The sequence below is a fragment of the Rhamphochromis sp. 'chilingali' genome, assembly GCF_963969265.1.
Source record: "Rhamphochromis sp. 'chilingali' genome assembly, chromosome: 20".
NCBI lineage: Eukaryota > Metazoa > Chordata > Actinopteri > Cichliformes > Cichlidae > Rhamphochromis > Rhamphochromis sp. 'chilingali'.
The window spans coordinates 17,095,865-17,108,267 of NC_137947.1; the positions used below are offsets into that span (position 1 = coordinate 17,095,865).

A 12,403-nucleotide genomic window follows, 5' to 3' on the forward strand; every position below is an offset into this window, starting at 1 on the left:
GACATAATTACACACCCAGGGTTCAGGACAGTTTGCCTCATTTAGCTTAAGGAAGTACAGTGCTGTGCAACAGTCTCGAGTCACCACTGATTTCTTTACATCCAAGGAGCCAGATGTTCTTCAAATTTTTTTTAAGTAGTCTTGAGCAGTAGTTCTCCTGGCTTTCTGAAGGTCCCTCGCCATCCTTATTTGGACACTGAAACCACAGAGCCTATGAACGATGTCAAAGATCACAGTTTGACAGGCATAAAATAGTATTTGTGTACAAATAAGATGTTTCCCAAACAGTTATTGCTTGAAAAATGACTTTCAAAAGGCCTTGAAAAATTCTAAGACATGTGGAGGACAAAAGAAATGGAAGGCATACATTTTTTTTAACCAATTAACAGTATCTGAGTGTGATGTCATTAAGCAACAGAAAAAGAAATCCAGCAAAGACCCGACACAGGACCAAAGAGATTCAAATGGCCCTTCAGTTGATCCATTTGCTCTTAACTGAAGCTTGATCAGAGGTCTCAGTGGAAGGATGGCTGTGAGAAAGCCATTCTTAGGGAAGGGTGAAGTGTGCCAAATTACAGAAGAACTGGACTGAAAATCTGAACCACTTTTGATGTATAATCAGTTCCATGTATGTTTGAATAAATTGCCCTTTCCTATCAAAATATAAAGAAATGAGGATTGGCTCAAGACTTTTGCACAGTACTTTAGATATGCTGTTGTGTTTTTGGCTTTAAGTATGTCACACTGAAGACATATCATGCTACACAGCACTAGCAGGGAACTCCGATGAAATGTTAAGCTTTATTGACTCTAAATTGCATGATATCAATCCTAATTATGACACAGTCAGTCACATTAGTCAAAGGTAAAGCATTATGACAAATGTCCTCCTTCATTTCAGTGCCCAAAAATGGTTGAAAATACCTTCAATAGTTCCCAGTTGTGAACAGCTGTATTTTCAATACTTTAAACATTATGCAAACTATTACAATAAAAGCATAAGCTGCAAGGATATACAAGTAGACTCTAACCTTTGATATTTTCCAAATCAAAGGCATCATTTCAAATCATTCTCCAACAATTATCTAATAATAATCTGTCGCGGTCGTTGGTAAACTCTTAAAAACTCTTAAAAGCTTCATTTACAAATGGAAAGACAGGAAAAATGTAAACATTTCATTTTGGCAGATTTCTTCAGTTAAACATGTTAATAGGTTAAAAAGTACAATTTCATTTGTTTCTGTAGATAAATATATGACATTAGAAATGTATAAACATTGAGTGACACAAAAGGCTGAACACACATTAAAAATTAAAAAGTTACTGGCCAGTGTTAGATGTATTAGTGAACATAGATCTGCATTTATTGGGATGGGACGGCCCGTGTAAGGCCCTGGTCATGCATTAATGACTTGACAACATATGCGATCTAATCCTAACTTGAGGTGCATGCACTGGACTCAAAATGCATCTCGGTCATATGCTTGGTTGAGATGCATACATTTATCCTTTAATCTACTGTGCACTAATTTAACTAGAAGAGTTTGAAAATCAGTAGGAGTAATGGCTGCTGTTCTCAAGTTAGGATCAACGCTTTCTGAGTTGTTCAGCACTGCATCTGCTGCAACAGCCTGCTGTCTAGACAAAAAAAAATCACAAAATTCACCCACCAACCAATCTGCAACAGAAGAAAAATTAGCTCAGTTGCTCAGATCGATGATCCGGTGCTCATAGATCTGAGTTTTCCCTTTGAAACTGGAGGCCAGCAGGAATTGACGGTTGTCTATGGAAACTGGAGAGAAGGCCCTCGGTGCCTGTATGTTCAGCTCCTGAAATCGAACAAATTCGCCCTTCTTGGCATCCCAGCGGTAAACCTGGGTGAAAGAGTAATCGCTGCCAAGGATGGCGTATTGCCAGTTTCCCACAGCGAAGGGCTGGAATACCATGGAGCCACGAGAAGGCATGGTCTGCAATTCCCTAAAGAGGGCCCCGTCCCAGCGCATCACTTTGGAGTCACCAATGAAGCGCGTCAGGCAGATATACAGGTCGTTTTTGACCTGGAAATGTTTCACAGCGTAAACATCCTCCATCTCTGGGATGTCGGTGCGCCTGTCAAACATCTTGGTGCCTTTGTTCCACTGGTAGATGACGGGCCTCTGGGAGCTGCTGGACAGGATCAGGTGAGGCTTGGAGGAGATCTCCATGTACTCCACATCGGTGTCCCGATACCACTGGTGGAGGGACTGATGCCAGTAGAAGCCATTGCCGTTCCACTTGTAAATGGTGGTGGACCCGGCCTTGGAGCTGTCCGCTATGACGAAGAAGAATTCGCCATCGATGCGGAACGTCTCAACGTCGTTTGGTTTGCGGATTCGCAGGATGTCGATGCCTTGGAGCTTGATGAATTTGTTAGCGGACGTGTCACGCTTGTAGATGTGCGAGCCACCAAACAGCTGAGCCACAATGATAAAAAGCTGGTTGTCAATGACCAGGGGTTTGCAGACCACCGTGGATGTACCTGGTGAAGCAGAAGACAGGATAAAAAGTAAATATCTTCACCTCCAATAATTATCGCCATTGAGAGGTTTGAATCACCCCTCCTTTCAAACTTGCACAGCCCTTTCCCAAAAAAATGCGTCTTTCACTTACTCTCAATAAAATCAAAGTTTCTGAAGACCATCTCAACGTGATCCCACTCTAGAAAGCTGCACTTCCCACTGAAGGGCTGAGCGAACACAACGTACTGGTCATTCCCAAAAGAAAATGCTTCCACTGATATGGAGTTAAAATCCATGGACTGGTAGGATTCAAACTCTGCAAGTGAAACAAAAAACACCCACTTGAAATAACTTTTTTTTTAATCCAGTGAAACTTTGAGAGAAAACAACTGTATTTATTGTACTCCACCTGTGGTGATGCAGTCGAATGACTGTGGCAGGAGGTTGTTGATCTTTTTGTCGAGCTGCGAGGCCGGGCCTTTACAGTAAATCTGATCCACGGTGGCATTGGTGCTGTATATCCACTCCACCAGCCATTTGAGCTTGCAGTCACAGGTGAACTGGTTCCCCCTCAAGTCTCTAAAGGGAAAACACCACCAAACTAAACTCCGCATGCTGTATTAAATGCATTCAGAAAGGCCTCTGCTTTATGAATGCATTTAATTCCCAAAAGCTGGAGTTACTGAAGTGTGACTACTGTTAGCTTTGCTCTGTGGCCCTCACAGCTTCAATCTTTGCCCTCATTATCATCAAGGGGGACTATAAAGGAGAACCGGACATCTTCAGTGGGTGATAGATTGCAAACTTATCTCTTTCCTCACTGCTGCATGCAATTTTAATAGTGTTAAAAGCACCAGCTGCCCACACATTTTTCGAGCCTCGGCTGAAGTGGAATAATGATACAGTGTTCTATATATAGAAGGCTGCACAGAAAACTCATTTATCTCAGTGGCACGCATGTAAATTGAAACGCAATGAATCTCTTTGTTAGGCAAAGGTAAAATTCATACTTACACTTTTGTCAAGGCCTCGAGACCCTTGAACAAATCTTTGGGCAGCGTCTCAAGATTATTGTAGGCCAGACTCCTGAAAATAGATTAAAAAAAATTGTGCTTAGTTTCTGGTTTCCACATTGATTATATGTGCATGCATCCCCCCCCCCCATAGCCACACCATCTCAAACTATTAAATAATAATCTGTTTATGCAGTATTTCTGTATGTACACAGATATCTGTTAAGAAGCTTGGGGCACATATTGCCACCCTGGAGAGTACAGCAGGAACATTGCTTATTGTGGGTTTGAGGAAACATTAAGCTATTTTTAGCACTGCCTCCTCAGCCATTTTATGGCTTTCTCTGCTACAATGAAGACGGTGGAAAAAAGGCTTTTTCCTGTTGAGAAGACTTGGGTAGTATTTTATAAGTTTCTTTAGAGCCTTATCTTAAATATTATTGCATCAATAAAAGAAAATCTCAGAGCGTTTTTAACTTATAATGTACTTTCACAAATCTGTAATGAAAGAATATTATACTTTCATTTACAGTGGACATTGACGGTGGCGGGATTTGCTTCGTAATCATATTCATAACAGCTGCACAATGTTGGGAGAAGTGTCTATGTGGCAATACAAGTTGCGCAATAAAAACTGTCAGCGTTTTACTGGAACAGTGCTTGTCTGCACCTGCACATAGATTACAATGTCTGATGCAAATGAGAGAAAGCTTCTCTTGTTCTCCCTCTTAAAGCAGGTCACCAGTGATTAGATTTTTAAATTAAATAGGTCACAAAATTAAATCCCCGTGCAACTGTAGTGTTTGCTTCTTTAATACCTCTAGTAAAAAAAAGAAAAAGTACTTACAGGTGTACTAAGGTTTTCAGTCCACGAAAAGCATGTGCTGATATCGAATTGATTTGGTTGTTTTCAATGAATCTGAAAAGTTGTTGGATAAAATGCAGGAGACGGGAGATAATGTCAGGCAAATGCAACAAAACAATCACAAAATCAAAAACAAAAAAACAAAAAACCAACTTGAAGGATAATTTTGTACCAACTACTCACAGATATTCTAGGTGAGGAAGACCAATGAATGCATCCTCATTTATAGATTCCAGGTTGTTGGCTGTGAAGAGGCTGCATGGAGAAATCTCAAGTTAATATTTTTACTATTCAGGGTCAGCGAGTGGATAATAAAAATACATCTTGCCTAATAGAAAACCATTGTTGCTAACTGTAAACCACATACTTTTAAGACACGGATCTGTGCTCTCTGAGGATTCCTGCAGGCCTGCATGTCTGTTTTTAGACACACAGTGTCTCTGTCAGTACTCCACCCAATGAGGAAATGAATTCCCTCATCAAAAGAAGGAATTACCCGTAAATTACTGGATTCACATTATTATACACAGAGACATTTTAATGCAAGGCTTGGAAGAAAGCCTAGCAGAGAGATTTAAAATCACCATGCCATGAAAAGGGATGCAGGAAAACCACGTTTTCAGCAAATGATTTTTTGGGTTTAAGGCTTCTCCAACCTAATCAATAGCCACAGCAACACCCGTTCTATCATAATGTGTAGCATCATTGAAGGGGGAAATGTCTTGAACATTAAACATGGCGTTGATCAGCTCACAGAGTGCAAGAAAAGCAAGAAAAAAGTAAAAACTCCTAAGAGATTTCTCACAGGAGATGCAGAGCGGGCGTGAGGATGAAGCTCTCTTTCGGAATTTCAGTGAATTCAGACTTGACAAATGATCTGTGGGGGGGAAAACACGACACACACACGCATACTGTTTAGGCTTACAGCACAGACTGACGATCACTTATTGCAGTCTGTTCCTTGGATATGCAATTATTATGCAGCATTGGCGGAAAAATCCACGTCTTAACCAGCAGGTAGAGCTAAGCATGTTGCGTTCATCGCTGCAGTGGGTTTTTATTTCAAAACGATATTAAATAGAACTTACAAAGATGTGATTTCTCGGGGAAAGCTGCGAGGGATGAGTCCTGCGCTTTCGCACAGCGCGTTATCTTTGGAACATGTACACACTAAGGGACAGCGAGGCGGCTTGGGTCTCCTGCTGTCCACTAGAAGTATAACTGACGCCACCACAAGTAAGCCGAGCCAGAGCGATCTGCTGGGTATCTTGTGTGTATGTTCCATCCTTGAGATCCGCAGCGGGCACAACTTGCGCGTCGAACAGCCCTACACATGAACCAGGGTCTCCGCTGTGGTTCCTCTCCCACCGCTGCTGCAGCCGCTTCTGCCTGGAGGCCACGCGAATGTCCGCTCTTGTTTATCTCCGTGCGCCACCGCCGCTCTGGAGGTGATAAAACCGGGCGACCCGTGCGCCCACAGCGCCGTAATTACACCGAACCTCCAGACGAAAAGAAATCTAAACCCTCCGAGACAAAAGCAATAATAATAAATATATAATGTGACGCTTGCTGTGGAGTCTTGAAGCTCAGGAATATTCCAGCTGGCTCGGTGACAAACGCGGTGTGAGGGCAGGTGGGGATCCCAACGGGAGCAGACGGAGCATCTTCATCCAAAACCACGCCTATGATTTCAGCAAACGCCACTCTCTTCGTGTCAGGGTCTTGGAGGATTCCGCCCAATGGGCAACGGAATTGTGCAATTTTTTTCGTGAATCAGCGGGAGAAGAAGAAGCTCTGACATGAGCCAGCGGACTGTCGTCTGTGGCGCAGACGCACACGAGCGTTCTATGCGGGAAGCGGATGGGAAACCCGCTGACAATTAATTGTGATTATGGAAATGTAGCTGCAACATTTGGCTCAAAACCAGATGTTGACTGTCAAAACGCTGCCGTTACAAATCACGGGTTCTTTGGTGCCGATAAAGTCACCGAAACTTTGTGCTTTCTTAAATATTCCCATATTTGTAAAATGTTGTGGGTATATTTCCTGGTTTGCACTCGGTTTCCATGACGACTGGAGGATGCAAATTATTTCTGACCTGTGGTGGAGGGGTGTGGGGAAACCCTCCTGTCACTCTGACATCTGTTCTGCCTCAGTACCATCCCCCTCATCCTCTTAAACAAAGGGCAGGTTAAACGGTCTCTAAAATACACTCGTCTCTTTTCATGCTTTAATACTGCTGCAAGCCACCACCTTCACAGTTTTATTGCAGTTTTTTCTTAATCTTCTATGCCAGACACTTGCTTGTTCAGGAGGGTGCTCTTGGAGCCCTATAAGGCTGTCATCATCTCATTTCTTACTTCTGATTAATATGTTTACTCACTGTGGCTGTCAGGCCTGCATGCTTCTGACCCATCTTGGTACAAATATGCACAGGCCTTTTGAAAAGTGCACAAATACTCACATGATTACAATACTTGATATCCTGCGCATGTTTACAGTGATATTACTAATGCAAGAGAATTAGAGGAGCGTGATCCTCCTCTGGGAGGTTTGAAAAATGAAGCTGGGAAGAATGAAGCTATTAGGCTGCTTCTAAGAAGTATCAGCAGCTGCTGGACCAGGGAGAGAACAGTGGATATTATTGTGTGTGCTGCAAGATGTTGTGTAGTGTCTGTGCTTCATAAATGTCACCATTCATCACCAGAGTAGGACACAGACTTTCCAGTAACAATATGACCACAGTCAGTCAAGTGTTTCTCACTTTTTAATATGTATTTGGAGTTTCCTGTAATAAACACTGATCACTGACTACATTAGACTACTGTGTAATATTTTGTAGATTTCCCCTTTTTCACCCAAATAGCCCCTCTCCTAAGTCAGGGCGTTGACACAGGACCTCTGTGGGTGTTGTGTGGTTTAGGGGTGGAGTCTCAGTGGATCAGCCCTGTTCTAGCACATCCCCCAGATGCTCTTGCATTGAGATCTGAGGAGTTTGGAAGCTGGGGTGGCTTTTGTTGCGTTATTTGAGCCATGCCATAACAGTTATAGCAGTGTGACATCATCCTGATGGGAGATGCTGTTTTTTTGTGCACTGGTATGAAGGGCTGGAACAATGTTTACATGGGTGGTAAGTGTCACTGTAGCATGATGAATCCAAGGACTCAAGCAGAATAATGCCCGTGTAACAAATTATTCAGTGTTACTAACTTCACCTTTCAGTGCTTTTTAAAATATTGTTATTGATCATTGTTTGGGCCTGTATTAGCTTGTGACCTGACTTATCTGCCCCTTTACCTAAAGATGCATGAATAAAATTATATTATTTGTGGATATGTTCAATCTTCACCCAATGGCTGTGGGTAAAATAGAGCCATTCTGTCTGGCAGTCTACACAAATGAGCTGAACTCCCCACTAGAGGGAAATGCTGAGCAAGGTAGATATGTTTAGTTGTCAGGTGGACTCACTAGCTTCATAAAATTCTTTCTCTAAGATTTACACCTTAAGGGGAAGAGAGCATCATCCACAGGGAGCTTTTCTACATGACTATCAAGATTTTAAATTGCTAGAGGCTCTCCCGCTCTGATCTTGAGCAAACTGAGTGAATGCACTTGTTTTGCAGGTCTGCCATCTTGTCAGCCCACAGAGTAGGCATACCTACTATATGAAAATATAGCATAAAACCTCAATTATATGAAAAATGTAAACAAATAAAGCTCAAAATTATGTTTTGATGAACGATGAAATTACATCTTAGGATCCTTTCCTGTCCATCAGTGATTAAATGATGAAGAAGTAGAAGATGCTAATTATTGTTATGATGATATGATTATGAAAGTGTACACTGTGCCAAAAACACCCCGTAAAGCTTTTACAAGCAGCTGCTGCTCAAGAACTGCCCATCCAAGGCCTCCCTGCTGTTAAACTTACGCTGCCACCATAAGAGCGCGAAAAGACAATTAAAATCACGATTTACGAGATCTGCAAAAATATTTATATTCAGTAAACAAAAGCAGAGGAATAAATAACATTTGATTCCCTAGAAAAAAGCTAGATAAATATAACTGTTTATTTCTTTTAGACAGAACAGTCAGACCATAGCTGTCTGCAGCAGTTTGCTCAGCCTTGGATGCAGAAACCAAACAAATGTTTTGTGGACAAATCACAGCTGACATGAAGCTTGACATCCTGATCTGTTTCAGTCTGGCTTTAACAACATCATCTATGTGGTGCATCAGCTTACCAGAACAGTTTGCATGTCATTTGATTTGGACTCTGTCTGGCACATGAGCATTTCCTTAACAAACATCTTTCCTCCACCCTATACTATTCAGTTTGGGTTTTTTTACTATTTAGAGTGAATAGATAAAGAATGGTGTCAGAGCCTGTTGTAAGAGAGAAAGACAAAAACAATCTCTTCCATCCATTAAGTTTCTCCATAAGATATTGTGTAAAATGACAAATACAGTATATTAATTATGTATTTTTTGAATTATAAATTTGTGCAGTTAATAAAAATTCCACTACTTGAAATATGTGTGTAATGGTTTAAAAGAAAGATTCCTCAGTTTAATCCTGGGAAGGAGGCACAAATTCTTTTGTGGTTGCATCAGGATGGGCATGTGGTGTAAAAGATGGTCATTAGAGTTTACAAGAATTGATTTCATACTGTGCAGTTCAAAGAAAGGTTCCAGTCTTTCATATAGAACAAGTGAATCAGTCATTTGGGAAACAGCTAAAGGGTTATGATGCTGTTACAACCTTTGAGACAACAGCATAAAAAAGTCAGAAATGCAGTGAAACACCAGGTGGACAACTCAGGAGGATAAGAAATAAGTTGGTCAAACAATATGCAAAACCATTTGGCAGTATTTGAGCCAAAAGCACAACAGACAGATAGATAGATAGATAGATAGATAGATAGATAGATAGATAGATAGATAGATAGATAGATAGATAGATAGATAGATAGATAGATAGATAGATAGATAGATAGATAGATAGATAGATAGATAGATAGATAGATAGATAGATAGATAGATAGATAGATAGATAGATAGATAGATAGATAGATAGATAGATAGATAGATAGATAGCCCTCAATAACCTTTTGGAAACACTGCTTTTGACACTAATGCAGAATCCTGTAGGTGTTGCATTCACACTCTTTGTCTTATATGTGACGTGTACGGTATGTTGTACATCAAAAGCCACCAGACATACATGCTTTGCACTATTTCAGGAATGTCAAACTTAATGTCCGGTGTCCAAATTTGGCCTGGCAAAGACTCTAATCTGGCCCACTGGAAGGCTTTAAAAATGTTGTAAAATTTTGTAAAAATAATCAAGCTTTATAGCCTAATGAAAAAGACCTCCACCACAGCCATTCATACTACAGTAAAGTAATGAACAAATATATGAACAATTAAGGAACTGACAAAATCCCTGTTTTTTCACTACTATAGAAAAAAAACATGTTCTGTTTTATATTTACTAGACAATCTGAACAACAAGCTACTAGAACGTTTTCTGTAATTTTGTACATTTATTTCTTCTAATTTCTTACCATATCATGCTGACAGATTCATTTAATACAGCAGCATTTCTTAGTCATGTAGGAAAATAAGACATATGGTTGAAATTGCACTTCTTTTTCTTATATTAAGATATCTCAAATGTGTATTTAGACTTCTTTACACAGAGAGAAAGAAGAGTTTCACTGGTGTGGCCCACTAAAGGTGAAAGTGGGCTGTATGTGGCCCCGCAATGTAACATGAGTTTGACATCCCTGCTCTATTTGACATGATTATGGATGTATTCCCAGTGTTCACCCACTGGTGGGTCTTTTTCTCACTGGAAACACAACTGAGCCACAGCAGCGTTTGCGCCAGCTGTTCTTGAACTGGCAGACCGAGTAGAGGATGGGATTGAGCGCTGAATTTGCCAGAGTGAACGTCACCACCCAGAAGAACATGGTGGAAGAGACATATATGTGACCCTGTATGTTGTGGGCCAATATGACGAAGAAGATAATGAAAATAGGGCTCCACATGACTAAGAAGGAAAGCATCAAGACCAGCATAGTACGGAACAGCTTCATATCCTGGCAGGAGATATAGTAGTGAGGAGAGTCTCCATTGGGTTGCTGACGGTCTCTGGGTCGGAGCCTTAACCTGCAATTTTTAGCAATCTGGAACAGAAATACAATATTTGATACAATGCAAACACCTGTGGTTACAGAGACATGATGAAACCATTTACACACCCTGATTGAGCTGTATATGGATTTACACATGAAGCATGGAAACAGTTTTATTTGTCTCATCCATAAAGTCTACTGAGCGCTAAAATCAATTTGCAGCTGGTCACCATGTTCTTCTGTTCTCTGTGTCACACTCATGGATACATTGGCTTAACTGGTTGCCCAGTTTAGTGTTAACAGTTGATAGCGGAGAGCACTGAACGTACACACAAAGGTAATAATTAGTAAGCGCACATTTCCCCCCCCACAGGGACAGAGAAATGTCTAAGAAATCAGGATATCCATGCATTAATTCAAGGAAGAATGCTTATTTAATTAATAATATAAGTATAATGACAGCTGGAAAAAGAAACTGAAGTGGCCAAAAACATTTTTCGTTTAAAAATTAAGTTAACTCATGTATATTTCTGTCTTCATGTAAGAAACTTGTAAATTGAGAAAACGGTAAATTCAGAGCTGGATTTTTACAATTTGTGTTAGAAGCATAAAAGCAGACAACAGCTGATCTGTCCTTCTCCTCGCTGCCTGCCATCTTTAGCAAAGACAGCATTAACCCACCTGCAATATTTTGCTGTAACTAACCAGAATGATGAGTCCTGGGAGAAGGAAGCTCAGGGCAGTGAAGACTACGTTCCACACAATCTCCCCTGCTGGGTCAGGCCACTTGAGAGTACAGATGTGACCGTGTTCCTGCGGAGATAATAACAAACATAGGCATAGCTCTATTGTAGAAATATTTCCTCTTTTTTAAATTCATCCATACCAGCTTTGGGAAATCCACTTCCATCACAGTGAAGAACAGACTGAGGGGGAGGGAGGTGAGTGCAGAGAAAGCCCAGATGAAGACGAGGGTCACAGTCACCATCCTGGGAGCCAGACTTGGCACAGTCTGCAGCCAGAGAATAGCCTGGACTCTCTCCACACTGATCGTGGCCAAGGTTATGATGGTGACACAGCCACTCATACAGATGACATAGAGCAATGTGTGGCAGGCTGCATACCCCAGCTCCCAGGACACGGTCCAACGCACTGTCACAATCAGCGGGATCATGCTGACGAACAGCAGATCAGCCACGAACAAGTTGAGCGTCAGGATGGTCTTATTGGCAAGCAGCCTGCGTCCACAGGTTACCAGGACTGCAGCTCATTTGCAGCTACAGAGACCAGAAAGACTGCACTGATAGCTGCGGTTTCCATTATAGTGGTAGCAACCTGATTTGAGTGGTGCAGCTCAGAGAAGAAAGAAAAAAAAGTCAAGTTTCTCAAGTGAAGGGAATGAATGTGAAGGTCTGTATCCATGCAGGCTGAAAAGGTACTAAATGTGAAATGCACACACTGCTCACTCCTGCAGACAAACAGAAAAATGAATGTTGACAGATGCTGATAAGAAGTAAAAGGGAGGAGAAAGGGTGGAGACTAGACTTTCTGATGCTGTTTGCTCTGCAATGCTTAAAAGGAAGTCTTTGCATTTTCACTTTAAGTGATGACGTGATGATGTGCTTACTCACATTTGGACATAAAAACATGAATTTGGTTTGTTGTTTACCTAATAAATAACATATCGTTTTTAGCTTTAAACTATTTTTTGATAAATTTCTAAAATATGTGTTTTCTTGTTTTTAATGACAAGTAGTCTGAGAAATTTGTTAAGTGCTGCACTTTGGAAATATTTCTAAATTGATTTTATTTTGCTCTTTTCACTGCCTTCTGTTTTAAGCACATAGTTTACATGTAATAAAATGTGCTATAGAAATAAACCTACCA

General features: G+C 40.9%; 2 protein-coding genes across 2 annotated transcripts; both read right to left on the reverse strand.

Annotated features, from left to right (window-relative positions):
* Positions 1-308: 308 nt before the first annotated feature.
* On the reverse strand, positions 309-6,309 carry LOC308388596 (leucine-rich glioma-inactivated protein 1-like). The gene is made up of 8 exons (XM_080869410.1): positions 5,465-6,309; positions 5,182-5,253; positions 4,560-4,631; positions 4,359-4,430; positions 3,513-3,584; positions 2,908-3,077; positions 2,650-2,814; positions 309-2,518 (listed from the first exon to the last, which is right to left on the reverse strand). The coding sequence occupies exons 1-8, from the start codon at positions 5,659-5,661 to the stop codon at positions 1,701-1,703; spliced, it is 1,638 nt and encodes a 545-aa protein (XP_080725536.1). The 5' UTR covers positions 5,662-6,309; the 3' UTR covers positions 309-1,700.
* Positions 6,310-10,204: 3,895 nt separating this feature from the next.
* On the reverse strand, positions 10,205-12,199 carry LOC308388785 (free fatty acid receptor 4-like; the record flags this gene model as incomplete). Its single annotated transcript, XM_080869678.1, is given in 5 exon segments — positions 10,205-10,567; positions 11,198-11,329; positions 11,403-11,785; positions 11,788-11,984; positions 12,186-12,199. Coding segments are annotated over 5 exon segments (1,089 nt in total).
* Positions 12,200-12,403: the final 204 nt, after the last annotated feature.

What these genes read in the sequence shown, in the direction of transcription:
- LOC308388596 (XM_080869410.1), bottom strand. Translation starts at nt 5,661, where the DNA reads ATGGAACATACACACAAGATACCCAGCAGATCGCTCTGGCTCGGCTTA. An exon ending in CTGAAAACCTTAGTACACCT is followed by an intron (nt 3,585 to 4,358) that starts GTAAGTACTTTT and finishes ATCTATTTTCAG; the next exon opens with GAGTCTGGCCTACAATAATC. An exon ending in AAACTTTGATTTTATTGAGA is followed by an intron (nt 2,519 to 2,649) that starts GTAAGTGAAAGA and finishes CTGCTTCACCAG; the next exon opens with GTACATCCACGGTGGTCTGC.